The 18,315-nt window shown below is 39.7% G+C and overlaps 1 protein-coding gene across 1 annotated transcript; it reads right to left on the reverse strand.

Moving 5' to 3' along the window:
- Positions 1–2,253: 2,253 nt before the first annotated feature.
- Positions 2,254–15,758, reverse strand: cercam (cerebral endothelial cell adhesion molecule). The gene is made up of 12 exons (XM_080510282.1): positions 15,364–15,758; positions 13,004–13,114; positions 12,148–12,265; positions 11,819–11,953; positions 11,492–11,696; positions 11,132–11,251; positions 10,921–10,997; positions 9,938–10,044; positions 8,995–9,127; positions 8,691–8,818; positions 7,787–7,990; positions 2,254–5,390 (listed from the first exon to the last, which is right to left on the reverse strand). Exons 1-12 carry the CDS (start codon positions 15,564–15,566, stop codon positions 5,156–5,158), a joined length of 1,776 nt encoding a protein of 591 aa, XP_080366408.1. The 5' UTR covers positions 15,567–15,758; the 3' UTR covers positions 2,254–5,155.
- Positions 15,759–18,315: the final 2,557 nt, after the last annotated feature.

Below are 18,315 nucleotides of genomic sequence, written 5' to 3' on the forward strand. Positions count from 1 at the left end.
ACGTTTCATTTCCTTTTTTGAATACAGTGAAGGTGTGAGCCACACATCTGCTTTAGTCAATTTGCCATATATAAGATTTTCCCTGACTTATCCTTGATCAAAAAAAGATAAATGAATGGAATCATTCTCCGTTATGGTAGAGTAAACAATTAGCGTGCAATGCAGTCGCTGCAAACATTTAGAAACGGCCATAAAATATAGACCTTGTGTAACCAGTACTATAGAAATGAGGCCATACCGGTTTAAATCTGCACAACGTAAATGTAAGGACCCATAAGCATATTCTGTGAAAATGCAGCAAAAAAAACTGTAAGAGCCCTGAAAATGGATGTTTGTAGTTTGTTCATGTTTTTTTTTTTTTTTTTTTTTTTTTTTATTATTATTTTTAAATACTTTACAGTCATTCCAATTTGCTGTTATAGAGAAAATAGAAAAGCCCAACATATCCACATGAGCAAGCAGGTGTGTTTGCGACTGTGGAAAGGAAAAACTCCCTCAACAAGGAGAAACCTTTGCAGAAACCAGACTCAGAGGTGGCGGCATTCTGCGGACCGGTTGGGGTGAGAGGATAGAGGAGAGGAGAGGAGAGGAGAGGAGTTCATGTTCATGTTGACTAAGCACGTGAAAGAGCGAGTGATAGAAGGGGACGCCACACGGTCACATCTGCTGTGGAAACCCTTTGAGGGCCTGGAGCCTAACCAAGCAGAAGTACACCAGAAGGGAAGAGAAGAGAAGAGAAGAGAAGAGAAGAGAAGAGAAGAGAAGAGGAGAGAAGAGGAGACTCAAAGCCATTATGAAACCTTGCACTCTGCAGCTCTCAGCCATATGCATGTGCTAAGTTGGCCTAAGGATCTCCACCTCCTGCCCTCAACCAATAAGGAGCGGTGTTGAGGGTCCCTCCTGTGGGAGGAGGTTCTTTCTAGTTCACACAGCCTTTAGCTGGGCAGGGGCAGAAATGTTGCATCGTTCTCTCTCGCCCTCTTTCTCTCTCGATAAAAGAAAATAGTTTGCAACAACCTTTGAACTTTGTCTCTTTTGCAAGACAGTTTTTTATGAGGTGTAGTAGCAGGTTTTTTTTTTTTTCTGTACATGCAGAGCTGGAAGCAGCATGACTTTTAAACACATGCGTTGCATATTGTAACTTATCTGCAGATAGAATTCATTCATTCTAATCACTGGCAAGAAAAAGAGAAAATTAGGTCATGTAAACCTGAAGCACGACTGTATGGTGTATGCTTCAGGGTATTCTCCCTTGTGTCTGCATCGAGCATAAGTGCAAAACTTTACATGAGTGCGTTTCATAAAGCAAACTTCGACGGGCCCTCCACACATTCACGTCGGCATTTGTTCGAGAATCACTAATTATTTCAAATGCATGGTTTTTGGACAGTGAGAGGTAAATCAAAGAAAACCCAAGATCACACAGGAGGAACACAAACTCTGGACAGAAAAAATCCAGAAACGTGGACTCAAACTAGTATGTGTCCACTATGAGGCAACAACACTGTACGACCCTGTGACCATCTGAACATGGCACAACAACATGGGAACAAGAAGAGGCCCTCTGTGCCAAACATTCCTGAAATCAGAGACCCAGTCATTCATTTATAATTAGCATGTATTTTGCTGTTTCACTGTGTGGCTGTATCATTTTAAGATTTGGACATATGCATTTCCAGGCAGGTTTTACTCATGTTCTTAAACTAAAAAGGGCAGCAGGTATCTGTATTTTAATTCAATTAGTTTTTTAATATGTCAAGATTGGAGAAAATAATCATCTGCAGGTGGACTGAGAGCCCACACATTATGATAGATGTATTTTAATAAAGAAAATACATCTCACTGCAAAGAGAACTGGGCTTAATCCTTGGTTAGCACATTTTAGTAGGAGCTTGTATATTTTTCTTGTGCCTGTGTGGGTTTCCTACAGGTGCTCCAGCTGCCTCCCACAAGCCAATAGCCAAAAGGATATTTGTTGGATCTAAATTTCCTTGTCCCGCCTTTTAGCCCAGGAGTAGTTTGGATGGGATTCAGTCCCCTGCAACTTTGGATGAAATCAATATAGACCGGAAAATTAAAGAAAGCCTGGTAACGGTAGGTGTGAAAGGGATGTTTATACTGAACATTTCTCTTCTTTGAGCCAAAACTCAAAATGTTTCTCTTCGATGAGGTCAAACGGAGATGTGGGATACAAACATAAAAGCTCCAGAAAAACATGTGCTCATTAACAGAAACAAGACCATTCTGTAGTATCTGCATATGTAATCAAGGATCATTACAAAAAAGTACAGCTGTGGGGGAAAAACCTTTCAAGACAAAAGAATTGCCACTGATATACACTTGAGAAAAAAAATCATCCCAGACTGGCTATTCAACTATTCAGACTATTGGTGACAATATAGATGATCTATACACAAGAATGACTGCAAAAAGAAATAAATAGCTAGACAGGGCTTTATTTGAATATACCAGCGAGAACTGCAGACACGGTAGTCTTCAGGTCACATGCTAGAGTCAATTAAAAAAAAAATAAAGCTAATTATTAAGAATCATGAATTGAGTTAATTTCATAAATACATACATATACATTTAACATATTTTAGGGTTGTGCGCGTGTGTGTGCGCATGCATGCGTGTCTTTTTATGAATATAAATCGTTGGAAAAGTGCACAGTCACAATTTGGTAGTGAGGATGAGTCACCATGATCAATGTTGCCCTGGTATAATGTTTCAGCATCGTGGTCAAAAACGATTGATACCCCAGTTCAAGGCTTTGGGATTGGGACTCCTCTGTGTTGTTTGCTTGCATGCGTGGGTTTAGATACTCCTGTTTCCTGGAAATATGCCTTTGAGATGACATGGCAATCCTAAATTCCCTGTTGGTGTGACTGAATGTGTGTGACCTTCTGTTTTTCAGAGTTTAGATCCTGTCCAGCACCCTAAAACCCTAAAACCTGCATAAAAGATGGATACGTAGCATGAAATTGAGCTAATGTGATTATTCTTTATGACAATAAACTGCCTCTACTCAAAGTGTGAATGGAGCTGGGAAGTGGTAAAGCCCATCAGTGAAACATACAGAGGAGGTGTTGGTACATGTGGCCGCTTCTAAAACCGACTTAACTAGACTATTTAGTCACATGATAAATTATGCCTGCATTAGTACAAACTCAAACACATTTTGTTGATTAACAACCTAAAGGTTTTATCCAACTGGAATGGTTTATCTGCCCGATTGTAATTCACTTTTAAAGCGTGTGACTGCACAGTAAACAAAGAGCTGCATAGGCATGATATTGTTTCAGCTTGACCATTGGGAAAATGACACACTTTGTTTAATCTAGTGTAGAGTCATGTTACAATTGCCTTAAACACTAACTGTGACAAAAACAAAACAAATCCACAAATATGGCAGCCAGCATTTGAGAAAAGTATGGGCTTGGCTGTGGTATAAAATCGATAATGTCTCCCTCTTGTGTTGAGTCCTTGTCATTCCAGCATCTGTAAACGATGTACACTCAAATAAAGTCCGTAAGTAAATTAAAATAATAAAAAAAAGTTTTTTTTATTATTATTATTATTGGACCAGTTTGAGAACCAATAGCCTTTGCATTCTGTTTTACATGTGTATTCCTCAAAGACACAGAGAGGCAGAACTCCAGAACTTGTGAATTGTCTCAAAGAAAAAAAATTATTACATACAGGAAAAAACGAGTGTCACGGATTTGTATGGAAAATCATTTAGGTTTGGAGTGGCTTAAATCCACAAATAACTGGCATGACATGAGATGAGAAGTACATCATCACACGTGGGTCAATATACTTTCACTTCATGATGCAGCAACAGATACATTTTCTTCCACTGACACTGGCACATTTACTTTAACTTAACTAATGTTTTAATAGTCAACGCATCTTTAAGACTACAGTAAATCTCTGTTTACAGATGTGTGAGATTGTTTAAAAAGGTTGAGAAATAGCTTTTTCCTGCCAAATCCAATGGTGAGCTTCAAAATGTTGGCTGTTAAAAGTTCAAGGTAAAGCTTTTCAAAGTGCTTGAAGCATATTGCACTGCTTCCCAACTTTCACTCTGCACATGTTTAGTTTCACACTAAACAGTTATTTTTATTTCAAGGCTGGGCATTAGGTTGTTTTACACATAATTGTTAACCAAAAAGTTAATTTATCTCATGCTACTTCGATGTTGTTCATTCTAAAGTTGCATTGTCTGCTAATTGAATAACTATTACACTTGTGGTTTTGCACAGAAGTATACTTTACCATTTTAGTTAGTCTCCACATACTAATCATTAGGGTCACCATCCATAAAAGTTGAATTAGTTAATAAACTATAAGCAAAACACTTAGCGAACCTGCAAACATTCAAGGTATCAGTGTCACTGACTATATATTTGCTGAGTATAGTCCGACAACACCGACACAGTTACACACTGTTCTCAGGTAGTTCAGCAATAAAACTGTTGATGTCAACATAAATATGAACAGTCTTATCATGGCTTAACAGTCCCTGTTGTACATTGAGTAATGGAGAAATGAACAAACATTAACATGCATCAACAGAAAACTAGAAAAAAACAAAAAAAAACAGGTTGTCCAGAATTGACTTGGTGCAGTGAGCAGAGCAGCTTCTGGAGCCACAGTTTGAACTCAACAGATAAACCAAAAGTCCCTGAAACGTCACCTCATTTTGGAAAAACAGATGAACATTGCAAATGCGTAGTCATCACAAGCGCAAAAGCGCCACAAGAATACATTTAAAACAAAACTATTGTATGTTTACACCAGCTTTTCTCTGCATAAAGACAAAAGTTTGATTGTTCTCAGGAGAATCCTTTGTGCAAGTTCGAGTATTTGAAATGTTAAAGACATCTGCACGACTATCTCCTATAGACAGCCTTAATAATAAAAATAATAATCCCCCAAAAAAAGAGAGTTCTTTGGGTTTATTTTGCCCAACACAAATGATCTTGTATCATACATTGTACCATCGAACTCCAGTCTGAAAGAAGGTCCATGGCGTGACATTGAGCACTCTGAAATAAAGTCTGAGAACACTTTCTCCAGGCAGCATCTGTCTCTCTGACCTCTTGGCCCTTTGACCCGCTGGTGCACCATGGCCACGGTCTGCGCCACATTAAAGTTCATCCCTGTAGGCAGCTGACAGCATCTCAGGCGCCGGCGCAGCCCCTTTCAGGGTCTTGTGGGAACCCCTCCAATCGGTCCTGACCGAGTCGTCGTCCCACAGAGTCGACGTCTCCGTGTCACTCACCCAGTGAGGGTCACCGGCGTACTGGCACGGCTGCACCAGGAGAGGGTGCGTGCTGAAGGCCTGCAGGTTTCTGTTGGGGAAATGGGACTTGTAGTCTTCACTGCAGAGAGAGGAGAGAGAGAGAGAGAGAGAGGGGTGGAGGGTTTACATTGGTTTAGGAAATCAAATCAATTTCATACAATGGTGAAGTCACAAAAAAAATAAACGTACAAATTAATTTTTCATGCGTATGATTTTACTCCTGCATCCATAGAGGATATAAATGTGTAAGACTCCTAAGTCACATATGGAAACAGTATTAAATGATAATAAAAAATAAAAAAAAATCTGGCCAGTATGTTAATCACACATCCCAGTTAAATAAAGTGATTTATCTGGAATACACTGCGTTGACGACAGATCGGAGACAGAAGCAGAGTTCAGTTACTCTTAGCACGAGGGGGGCGACAGAAGGACCCGCGCATGGGGCGCAGTCTCTGTGCATTCTTAGTGGTGTAGTCAAGCATATCAAATTAGAATCACAGAGGTGAGAGACACACACAGAGAAAACAGAGAAAGTGGGTTGGCTATAAGCCAGTTTTCCACACATGACGGAGCACAGAGACGCTGCCAAGCCTTCTGGTCTGCAGATCCTTCGGCACAAGGTGCGTTTCATTTCTTACAGTCGTGGAGTCGAGGACTGTTTGTTGGTGAGGGAGCGGTGAAGGCGTTGGGGTATGAAGGTTAGAAATAGATTAGCGTCTCCTCCATGAGATGAGACAATATTTTCACTGTATTTTACAATATACAGCAGAAATTACCACAAATGACACACAGGCCTACCATCACATTCTCTACATTAAACCAAGTCTTTTCAATATAAAATTGGTTTTATTGGAGGAATAGAAACATAAATGGAAGTGAGCTTTTTTTTTTTAGAAAGTTCTGGGCAAAAATTATTTTCTATTGCTGTTTTTACGAAGGCTTTGTTTTTAAATGAACTAGACCATTTGTGAGTCCAAATGAATGCAAGAAATGAAGTAAAAGACTTTAAGAGGAGAAAAGCAGCTGTGTGCTAAACTTAGTAACAAAGATGACTCGATCTAAATGCATACATGCCCACAAAGACACGCCAGTGTTAAGAAAGTAGATTCTTTATGACAAAGATGTGTAAAATACTTATCAAACTCAAAATGCAGCTCAAGCTGATAAGAATGGTATTTGGCAGTATAACAAACCAATGTCGATATAAAAACTCTGCTCAAATTAAGACCTGATGGTGGCACTAAATCAGAAGAACATGGACCACTGGAATGTCGGGACAGACAAAAATGTGTCTACCAGATTTCATGGCAAGTGTTCACAAAGCTAATCAAAGCATTTTAAGAAGTTTCGACAAAATTATAAGCCTCTTGATTAAAAGTAAGAGATCATCCAGATTCATTGTCTAGAAATCATCTGCATAATATGGGAGCCAATGGCATATTCCCAGCAAAAGTCTGAAATCTGTATCTATCTAAGCCTAACATTTATTCAACTCTACTCTTAATAACAGGGAGGCACAGGGAGGACTTTCTAGTCCCACGGTTTCACATTGGTTCACTGGGAATACAGTCACCCTGCCACATCATTCACAATCAATGCAGGTCATGTTCATCAACTTTCATTGATGATGGGAGGAGGAGAACATAAAAAGACTGAATCAAGGAACTAATATTTTTTTGACAACTATAAGTTTAAACTTTCATCATGAGAGATCTATAGATAGATCAACTCTTGGCTTCACCCTCCCCTCATAATGAAGTCACACTCATGGACAAAGTACAATGAAGCAATAATCTAGCAACAACGGCTAAAACATTTCGGTCCAAGCCGTCGCAGTGCGCTGACCTCCTAATTCTTGCTGTTCGCACAGCTAAACAACAAGCGTGGCTGAAAATGCCAAAAGAATTGTTTCTCTAAGTAAACCACAAGCCTGCTGCAATTAAAACAAAATCCCTGCTGGCTGTTTAAGTGCGTGCTTAAAACGGTGTCAGTCTACAAACTGAAACAATCAATTCCAGATGAATACGCTGCAATGAAGCACAAAAAAAAAAAAAAATGAGAGCAAGGCCTATTTTGAAATGTGGCGTTTCTATTCAGCTTTATAATAAAGTCACCTCTTTTAGAGAAACAAAACCACAGGGTTCTCTAAAGTTCTTTAATCTACCAGTGCCACACAAAAATTAGCTGAATCTAAACAAAGTGCATTCAAGTTTAGGCAGCTTGAACCAAAGAGTGTTTTTAGTAATTATGAGGTCTGGGTTTAGCTTTATAGGTCCTACAAGTGGGACATTACAGGGCCGTCAGTTGTTATGGGAAATCAGCTTTTAGGCTTTTTTCAAAGACAGTTTGAGGATCTCCCAAAAAAAAAAAAGACGGTTGCGAATCACTGACATTGTGTATGTACTGTAAATAAGCCTGTTTAGGAAAAAGAAAGGAGCACATTTACGTCGGTGCAGTAGATTTCATACTTACTTTGGATGTTTGTCATACATGATGGGGAGAAATTCATCGACCGGCAGCATCTTGGAAAGCGGCTCAGCGTTGAGCATTTTCTGGGCTCCCTGCAGGGAGATGATGTAGGACAGAGTCCAATACGAATAGCCGGCCACCACCAAGTTCCGTACATCCTCCACTGGCTCTTCATTACCAGGATTCACCTGTTTCCTGCCCAAATATCTGCAGAACACAAAGTCAATACACAAAGTCAATGCAAGAAACAATGCAGAGCCGATCACAAACATCATGTGAATAATAAAATCTGTTCTTGTCATGGAAACTATTTTCTTCTTCACTTTGTGTGAGTGTCCAGCAGCAATGTGAATTTGATCAAGATCATGTTGTAAAACACTGAAAACAGACACACACAGAAATCACACACACACACACACTCGGGAGAAAGAATTTGCCCCCGAGGCCACTCAACTAAGTGAAGAAGCGCTGACATTTGCTGCGTTTCCAGAAGTTCATATTTTATGACCTCCCCCTTCAGCACACCTGGGGATAAAGTATTTTCTGTCACATATTTCAAATTGTGAATAACTCACAAACAAATAAAGCTGAGCATTATGCAGAATCTGATGGGACTGAAGGGGAAATACACAATCTGGTCTACATTTCTCATCATCTGCTTGAAAGTTTTTACCACAGGGAGGAGTTAAAAAAAAAAAATGCTTCTCCCTCTCGAGGCTGCTTCACTCACAGACTGGACAATTAAAACCATTTTTAAAATGTCACCATAAAAAAGCTTTTATCACTCGTGCACTGAGATTAAATACTTATACCACACACTGTGGTACACTTTGGTTAAATCCTGCATTTGAAAACTATAAACTGGTGATGTCATTCTTTTTTAATGAATTGACTTGTTCTGTCTTACATGATGTCCCAGTCCAGCTCCACCTGCTCCACTTCCTCCATCAGTCTGATCAGTCGACGCTTGAAGTTGGCCTGGAAACGAACGTCATCTTCAAAGATGACCGCCTTTTCCATCTGCATGTCAACCATCTGAGGATAACAGAGAACATGTTCAAACACACTATAAAACTTCACCAAAGCACAGAATTATATTCAGAGAATATTAAATGTGCACTCAAAATTGCAGTACATCATGTCGATAAATCCAATTATGCATCACTAATGAGGGATAAATGTTCATGTTTACTGTATGGACGTCCACTAACCTCCTTCCAGATGAAATAGTGGCTGAGGAAACAACCCACTTCTCCTTTAGTCAGAGTGCGTCCAGAAAAAGGGTCATAGTAGCCTGGCAGCAAGTCAACACCTAAAATCTTAATGTCGCTGCTGTTCAGTGCACTGCAAACCAAACAAACATACAGTGGTTCAGCTGTGGCACAATCTTGAGCAATAATAAAACACCAAATGGAGTATTCTTAATCCATGTGCCCAACCTTAAAAAAAAGAAAAAGAAAAAGGTTTTTTTACGAGTGCTCCCAAATAAGAAAATTGCTTGTGTGTTGACGAATTAATTATATTTAGCTTCAGAACTTTTATAGCATCAAAGTCTTCATTTAGAATCTGTTTCAAATTGGTTCTGAAAGCAGTTTTGAAAATGGTGTAATGAGCACTTGTAAGCTGAACTACGATTGTGAGGCAAATAAAACTGAGTCAGAGAGGAGGCATAAACTGTATTTAAATTTCACGTAAAACTGAAAGTATATGTACAAAGAAATGTATATTGGAATGTGTCACCTTAGCACTAAAACACTTCTGTGTTTGGATTTCAGTATTTTCAGCCAAACTTGGGTTTGATTTTTAACATTTATCCTGTCTGGGTTTGCTCTCCGTGAATGCATTCATCCATTTTCATACCATTCAATTCAACTAAATAACAACATACACTGATATTGACTTTGACAAGGCAAGAGAGTTATCATTTAATCCCAGACTCAAGTAATTAGACTGTTTAAACGGAGTTATCAACGTATTTGAACAAGACTTACACAATGTGTGGTGCACTAAATACTACTCCATCATGTGGCACATTTACTCTCAATATTGGCCATTCTGGCATTGTTTGCTTCCCTCATTGTTATGAAAATACTTCAAATGCTCTTTCCAGCCTGCTTTGACTGCATCAAACCATTTTTCCAAGCATGAACTCACTTTCCGTCAATGGCGTCGACCACCTTCACGTCGATCTCCAGCTCGTTCAAAGAGAACAACATCCTGTCTCTTCGGTCAGGACGGCGCCGCAGATTAATCAAATATATCTGATGGGAAAGAATGAATTGTGAAATCTATACCGAAGCTTTCAGGACTTCAGGTTTAACATGAACTTTCTGCTTTCAAAACGTCTTGGTAAACGTTTAAAGCAAGGAGAAGATTCAAAAGTACGGTCAATGATGGTGAAAAGAAGCGAAACTTTGGTTTTCAAGCAGCTCAGTTTTCAAACAAACCGCTTTACAAACTATGTTAAAACTCATAAATGCCCTAACTCTGCTGTAAAGAAATGTTGCTCAGCAACAAGCAGTCGCACAGATCAATCAATGCAGCCCTCTATGAACAAACTCTGCAAAATGTACGTGCTCCACACTGTAAAAACTTTGATATTTCTTGGGATATTTCCATCAGTAAGCCACTATGTGGACGAAGACAGTTGTCAAAGCAAAAAAGGCAAAGACGTAAGTAATTAGTAAAACAATAGAGGTGCAGAAAGAGATAATATGGAAGCATGAAAACAGCACCCGGGTCTTAAATGTGGCTTTGAAGTTTAGTTTCCAAACATTAATATCTCTTTCTTCACCACTCCTCCACTTGTGCCATCAAGACTCCTTGGCACAGGTTAGAAAAAGAAGCAAAAAGTAAATCTGTTTGATAACTTTATCCAGTTTGTGTGTTATCATATAATACTATATTGAAATTGTAGACATTTCTTGATTATTTAATATGGATTTTTATGCCAAATATTTTCATTTTGCAACATTTCAGTGACTACTATGTTGAAAAACTGAGGTTAAGCTATAGTAACAATTTGAATAGTTTTATGCTCTCATCTTTGCAAGTTCTAAAGTGTAATGCAGAGCTCATGATATGGAAAAAGGCACAATGAGATGAGAACTTCCACAAAACAAAGGAATGCTTCTCACCTCATCAAATCCCATGAGGTCTCTCTGTTTCGGGAGCATGTGGACAAAGCGGGAGGGATGCATGGGGGGACCATCAACTATTTAAACCAGCGTGGGGAGAAAAAGTAAATATCAAAAACAGTCAAATCAACACAACATGAACATCTGCAGATGTAGGCTGTAGAAGAAACATTTACAAATGTGCACTGTGTGTTTCTCTGTGTGTTCTTACTCATGGACTCAAGCTGGACATGGACAAAGTTGAGGCGGTCATCTTCGACAGTTTGGTGAGGCTTGGCCGGGACGTTCAGGTAGCCGTAGCGCTCCTTGTTGCACAGGTACATTTGGATCTCTGAGCAGAAGATCAGCCAGGTGATGAGTGAAAGAATGGATGAGAACGAGAGACAGGAAAACGTAAACCCAGTTCAAAAACTACAAATTTAAGGCCTAATGTTGGTCTTTAAATTGCCTCGACATGTGAAAGCTGACGTGTGTAGAAGTCAGTGATATAGAAGATTAATGAATGGATGAGTCGCGGCCTGTTATTGTATCTGTTCTTCCAGCCATTTCATGACCGTGAACAGACACGAACCTGCGGCCCGGCAAGAGAAGGCAAAGATGATGATGTCATCATAAGGCCACGAGTAGTCGTCATGAGGAGGGAAGAAAGCCAGCTTCTTCATGCCCTCCTTCCTCAGATCCAGCAGCACTGTGCTGTGAACCATCGGCACCGGGAAGCAGCCCAGTCTGTGGCGGTGACGGGTGGGAAAGTATTCTGCTGTGCGACGATAATATCCCTGACAAGACACACAGAGAGACACACAAAAAGGGCAACACTTTTTTGAGGCTTCTGTCTTCTTTTCTGGCTATTTTTATCCCGCACTTCCTTCCTGCTTCATGTTTCAAAAGCGCTGCTCACCTGTGGAGTGATTCCACACCAGTAGTTGGAGTACGCTCCCTGAGAGTCTAACATGGGAGCGATGACTGACTTGTTTTCTGCTATCATCAAGTTGAGGGTGTCTGGGTTTGTGAGGATATTGTCTGTGTCAGCGTACTGAAACGGAGAAACGGAGAAGACAAAAGAAGAGAGACCAAAGCCCTGAGAGGGAGTGCAGAGTCTTTTCTCAATAGAACAATGGCTGGCACTAACAAATGAAAAGAAGAGGACAATTTTTATCTTCTGAATGAAGAAAGTCATTGATGTGAATCTCACACCGCTATCACAAGAGAGGCTGTGTTATAATGTACCAAGATGTAGTCAGCCCAGCGTTTCCTGGCGAAGTTGAGTGCCCCCTGCTTCAGCTTCATCACATATTCATATCTGCTGTTGGGCCAGTGCTTCGGACCCAGCTCTCCTGCATAGGATCTAAGAGACAACAAATATTATCGAAACACTATATTGCTATAATCCTGCACCCATACTCCATGATCTTATATCTTAAAACCTATAACTAAGTTAGGCCAAATTGTTTCTGTAGGGAGACGCATTTCTTAAATGAGTAAAATCTTCACTTAAGCTTCTGAAAATGCTTTTTGCTCCCACTTGTATACAGTAATGGAGACCACGTTGCTCTAATTACAGAGTCAATTTGATGCATCACAAATATAAAAGCATAATCGTTGTGATATCAGGACATGCCACCAACACACAAGATTAGGTTTTACATGTAAAAGAATTCTTAGAAGGTGGGATGCACATAAAAAGTGTCACTATTAAAAAAAAAATAGGTCTAACCCTAATGTTAATGTTCAGACAATTTCAAGATTAGATGTGTGGAATTTGTGGAATTAAGAATTTGAATGGCTGGAGCTGTTCAATTCACATTCACATACAATCCTGTTCTCACTTTGGCTCATCCAGTAAAATGACAGCATAATGATCGATGGACAATTTCTTTTTTCCTCTCTTATAGTTTAAAGAAACATCTGAAAATATTAACATTTAATGAATTCCTTTTAATGAAATTGAAAATGGATGACACGGAATCTCTGAATAAAAATAGAAGCGCTCTGAAATGTTATTAATGTTGGTCAGGACACTCTAACCCAGTTCTAACCTGGGAAATGTTGGAATAGTTGGACACTGCTGTATAATTGAACTCACATGGGTTTATCCATTGGTCTCCACTCAACATAATGGTAATATTTCTGCATGACAGTCAGCCATTCTTTCAGTATGGCCGTGGTGTTGTCAGAGTTGTGATCTGTAGCTGCCCTGGGAGACAAAGAGAAAACAGAACATTAAACTAAAGTGACAACAATTAATAAACATCTTTCCAAGAACTTCCATCTCCAAAATGCTAGAGTCCTTTGAAAAGCTGAGTTGTCCCATCAATCGGCGGGTTGGCAGAGTGAGAAAAGTGATCTGCTGTACTTTATTCTTTTAAAACAACAGGCAAAAGCAACTGCACAACACACAGCATGGTGATTTTCACATGCGTGTTATACAGGTTATAAAATATTGAAGGACACATGAGTAAAACAAGTCTGAGTAAATTGGTCAAATCTTACAGTGAAAGCTGTTCTGGTGCATGAGGTTGAGGTTTATCCATAGAACTTCTGCTTCAACTGCCATCATTTTCTCATGACTAGCATATTAGGTATACGTTCTCCTTCACACTGTTGGTTTCTCAGCCTACAGACTAATACCTCTTTAGTTGTGAATTTCAGAATGAGTGTCATCAAACTGCTCACTGACCACAATATAGAGTGGGACCAAGATTTTAGGAGCAATGTTACAAACACACTAAATGTTCACGTTTGACTTACAAAACCTAAAAAAAAAAAAAAAAAGCCTCTGTGTATATAAAAGAACCACAGATGCTGGGAATAATGATTACAGTTTTAGCAAAAGTTCATCTACTCTCCGTAGAGTTTACAAACACGGTGCAAAAATTAAAACACACAATTATCTTTGGCCTTTGATACAACAAAAGACATTAGTAGCATTGGTGGGGAACCCACCGCAGCTTCCCCTGGAAATGTGATGTTTACCCACTTTAGTTGACGTAAACATGCCGTTTAACATACCACACGTTTGTGTGATTTAGCTGCTACTCTGCTTTGCACCCTTCGAAGGAAAATCTCAACTTCATTTTGACATTTGATCATTTTCAATGAAACGTGCAGTAAATATCATCCGTTTCAATTAGTTTCCTTTAAAAGTGTAACTCCAGTAAATCTTTTCTTCAGGTGAAGCAGCTGGGGGGGGTCAAGGGCCTTGAGGACCCACAGCGGGGAACCTGTCAGCAGTAGGGATTCAATCCTATGAACCTCTGATCTCAGGCCCATTTCTGTAACCTCACCATCGCCACTAAAATGAACAAATCATGTTGACATGGAATACAATATATTAACTACAAAATTGCTCCAATAAAAACATCCTCAAACATTTTCAAATGTTATAAATCTCTTGATTTCTTTCAAAAGTATTTAACACACTTACTCAATCATATTATTTGTGACTGCTCGTGTATGTTCTTAACAAATGAGGTTTAGAATATATGTATGAGCTGCTACTCTGGTTTGCACCCTCCAAAGGAAACTCTCAATTTCATGTTGACAATAGACGATTTTCAATGAAACATGCAGAGATGTATGAGGAACTAATAACCAGTCACTTGCCGAAGCAGACTATAGCTATGTATTACAACTTATTGAAAATATGCGGTTCGTTTTTGTGGCTTTTTTTTTTTTTTTTATCAATGAAACTGTTATTGTCAAATTATTGGGGTTGTAAATTTCCCCTCGGTGTAAATGTGTGTGGTTTGTTAGTCTTTTATGCGTTTACCCATAATCGGCCCAGAGTTGGATAAAGTGGTGTAGATGACAAAAATAAAAGTAATTTAGAGGTTAAATAACAGCAACATATATCCATCAATCTTCTTCAACTTAAGCCAGTTCAGAAGGGCAAGTACACGCTGGACAGGTCCATCAAAGACATACTTAGAAATATACAACACATATGTAAATAGGTGAACTAATAAAAGTTCCATACTCAAGTTAAACATTATTTGAACATTTACAATGTTCAAATAATTAGGAAAAGATGTAAACAGTCGGAAACTAACTAGTAAAACTGGAGGACGATTCTCATTGTCACCTCAATCAGAATCTTTTGCGTAGATTTTCTGCCTTACATTTCAAACGGGATGAGTCGTGACACATCATAGAGGAATGGCCTGATCAAGTCAAACCGGGTCAGCTCAAATTGAAGGTTCATGATCATGTTTACACCTTGAGTCATCCAAGAAGTTAAACCGGGGCTCCACAAGCTTGAGAACGAACTCTAAAAGGGAGACAGAAATGCAAAGCAGTGCCTCGGATAGGGGCGCACGGGGAGGAGGAGGGAGCACACTGCTGCTTTCACAAACTCATTTAAATGCAATTGACCTTTTGAACGGCTGCTATAGTCGGATAAAAGGCGGACAACAGACTGCCGGGGCATGCACACAGGAAACCCACCATAGTGAGATGCGATCTTTGGGGTAGTCGAGTCTCTCCAGGGCTCCGAGGTAGTAGGGCAGCGAGTGCGCTGTGTTCCGGGCGATAATAGCGATCACCACGGTGGGAGGCTGCATTTTCGACTCCTCCGGGTACTTTTCTTCCGAAAAGTAGCAGTCAGCCCGGAAAAACAAGGCCCCTAAAAGTAGAAAGTGGAGCAACATGGCTGTGGAGGAGAGTGCGTAAAAAAAACAACACCGAAAAGCTCCACGGAGCTTCCGAGCGTCGCCTCTGTACGCGTCAGCAGTCCGAGAGAGGAAAAAAAGGGCTTTTCCCAATTCCTCTGCCCCCCCCTTTTTCACTTTATGTTTCTCCTCAAAGGACAAATCCAACCCAGATCCCACAGACTGTTACGTTTCATCTTCCGCTGTGAGGAAAAAGGAAAAGGATATGGATGTGATATCCATAAAAAGAAAACGAGGGGGGAAAAAAAGAGGCGTGATTTGAAGTGTCTGTGAAGATCACAAAAAGAACTGAAGAAACTGAGCCTTTTTGTCACAGTGGAGGACAGCAGGAAATATCACATCAGCAAACTACATCAGGGTTAATCCAACAATAAAAAGTTACAAGTGAACACATAAAAAGTTTAACTGGAGTCATAAATTATGTTACGAACGCATAAATAGATAATGGTAAAGAAACTGCCATCCCAGTGCACAGCTATATGTGATATTCACAAAAACCACTCAAGGTATTAGTTGTAATTACTTACCTGGCTGTCTGGGTGGCGTAGTGATTAGCACTCACCTTGCAGGAGAGGATCCCTGGCTCGAGTCTTGGTAGTATGTATACTGCAATGAATGACACTCTCACGATTCAAGGTTTATTGTTGACTAAAATGATACAGTGTGATTGTTTGTCTCTATTGACCCTGTGATTTACTCAAGGCCTGTCCAGGTTCAGCTTGCCTTCAACCAGTTAGCTGGAATTTTCTTCAGCACCCCCAGTGGGGGAAATCAGCATAGAAACACACATTTCCTGAGATAAGTTTTGTGAATAAGCATCGTTTTAAACGATTATACAATAAAAAAATAAAAAAATAAATAACTGAATAACAATTCAAACAGTGGATCATCTTTGTGTCAATTTCAGCTTTTGAAAAGAGCAAAATAGATCACATGCTGTACATCATACTTGAGTATGAGTAAAGTTACCTATTTTATTATTCCCACTAAAAGACAAATACTGCAAAATTCATCTTCGTCCAGTGAATGACTGAGTACTCTCAATAAGTACAGGCAAAAATGAATAAACTATTTGGCATGCCTGAAAAAGAGTCCAAGTAATGTGAGCATGTTGAATCACTAATTCTACCCAACATATTTATATTCCTATATACATTAAACAGTTAAATTATTTAATTATATCTTGGGCACACACTGGATAAAGTTGTTGTAATATAAATCCAGCAGGTTATTTGAATCATGAGTTTTTTTTGTCACTTCCCAGCGTCACCAGCAGGGGACGCTTTTGATTCAGGAGAAGGACCCTCATTCAGGCTGCCCTGAGGGCCTCTGATCTGATCTTGTGGATTTTTTTTTTTTTTGAGCTATAGCTCATTTAGTTTTTATCAAACGCTGCACTTAAGCACGATTACGAGGTTAATTTAACACACCTGAAAGAACCACTCAATATAATTACCCTGCTACTTAATAATACACCTATAATGTGATATTCTCATATTTCAGCCATACGATTATCAAAGTATTTCACATTCAGGATGATAAGATCAGAGAACTTCTTCCACCACTTAATCAGCATTATTGAGAGATCACCCTTTTGCCTCTGCTGCTATGAGGCTTCATAATGATAATATCATCACACACCATATGTGTCAAGGGGGAGTTTGGTTTTTTTGGGGGACTCTGTAATAGTTACAGCCACCAGGAGTAGGAGGCCTTCACATTAACTCTTGTCAAAAGACAAGTTATTATATCTGTAGACTTCATGTTTTATTTACGAGACTGGTTGGGGTTTGCTGCTCGGTGCTAACTTCAATATCAGAAACCTAATGGTCAACACTTGGACATCAACTTACACCCTAAACTGCTCTTTTTTTATTATTATTATTTCCAATAAAAAAATATGTCACACTGTACTTTTTAAAAATATATTTCTACAAAAATATCGCGGAGCACTCCGGTTAAGGCCCTAACCTTTTGATTGGCTGCTACGGTGGATTTTCAATTCAGCGCCGTTGCTCAAGTGAAATTCAAGATCAGGAGTCGAGCTGGACAGGGCGCAGGCTGCGAAAAAGGGGAGTGATGGGAACAGAAGAAAGAGAATGAAAACAGAGGGTGGAAAATAATAAGCAAAGTGGTATATAATGAATTTTGAGGCTTTTGGCGGGCTTTGTGAATAAGCGAAGGCAGTCAAGGCTGACAATAGCGGACTTGGGGTAAAGGGGCTGTTTGTGTGGACAGGTCAACAGGGTTGAGGGTCAAATCTCTGCTATTCATGACACCCCAAGTGTTGCCACGCTCACACACAAACACACACGCTCGCACGCACCCAAAGACGTATGTCAGGGGCACTTTCTCAGCGTTTGTGGCTGCAGCTGATCTGGGAAGGTTCAACCTCGGGCGCACTAACTTTTCACTGCGAGGTCAAGGGTGGGGATGGCGTTTGTGTGTGGGGGTGTGCGAACCAGGGTCAGAGGGAGAAGGAATGAGAGAAGAAGACAAAAAGAAAGCCTTCATTGTTTTGACCAGATCGCTGCAGAGAAAACGGACCGTGCCAGTGTGCACCTTCTACTTCAGTAGCAAGTTAAACAACAAAAACCCACATAAATACAGTTAGTTTGATTTTATCTGCGTTTCTTATTGGAATGCGTTGAAACATTGTCCCTGTTATTTTAGATAATAAACACAGCATGAAAACCTGCCATTCAAACAACTGCATCAGGAAAAAGCA

The sequence above is a fragment of the Blennius ocellaris genome (genome assembly GCF_963422515.1).
Source record: "Blennius ocellaris genome assembly, chromosome: 15".
Classification (NCBI taxonomy): Eukaryota; Metazoa; Chordata; class Actinopteri; order Blenniiformes; family Blenniidae; genus Blennius; species Blennius ocellaris.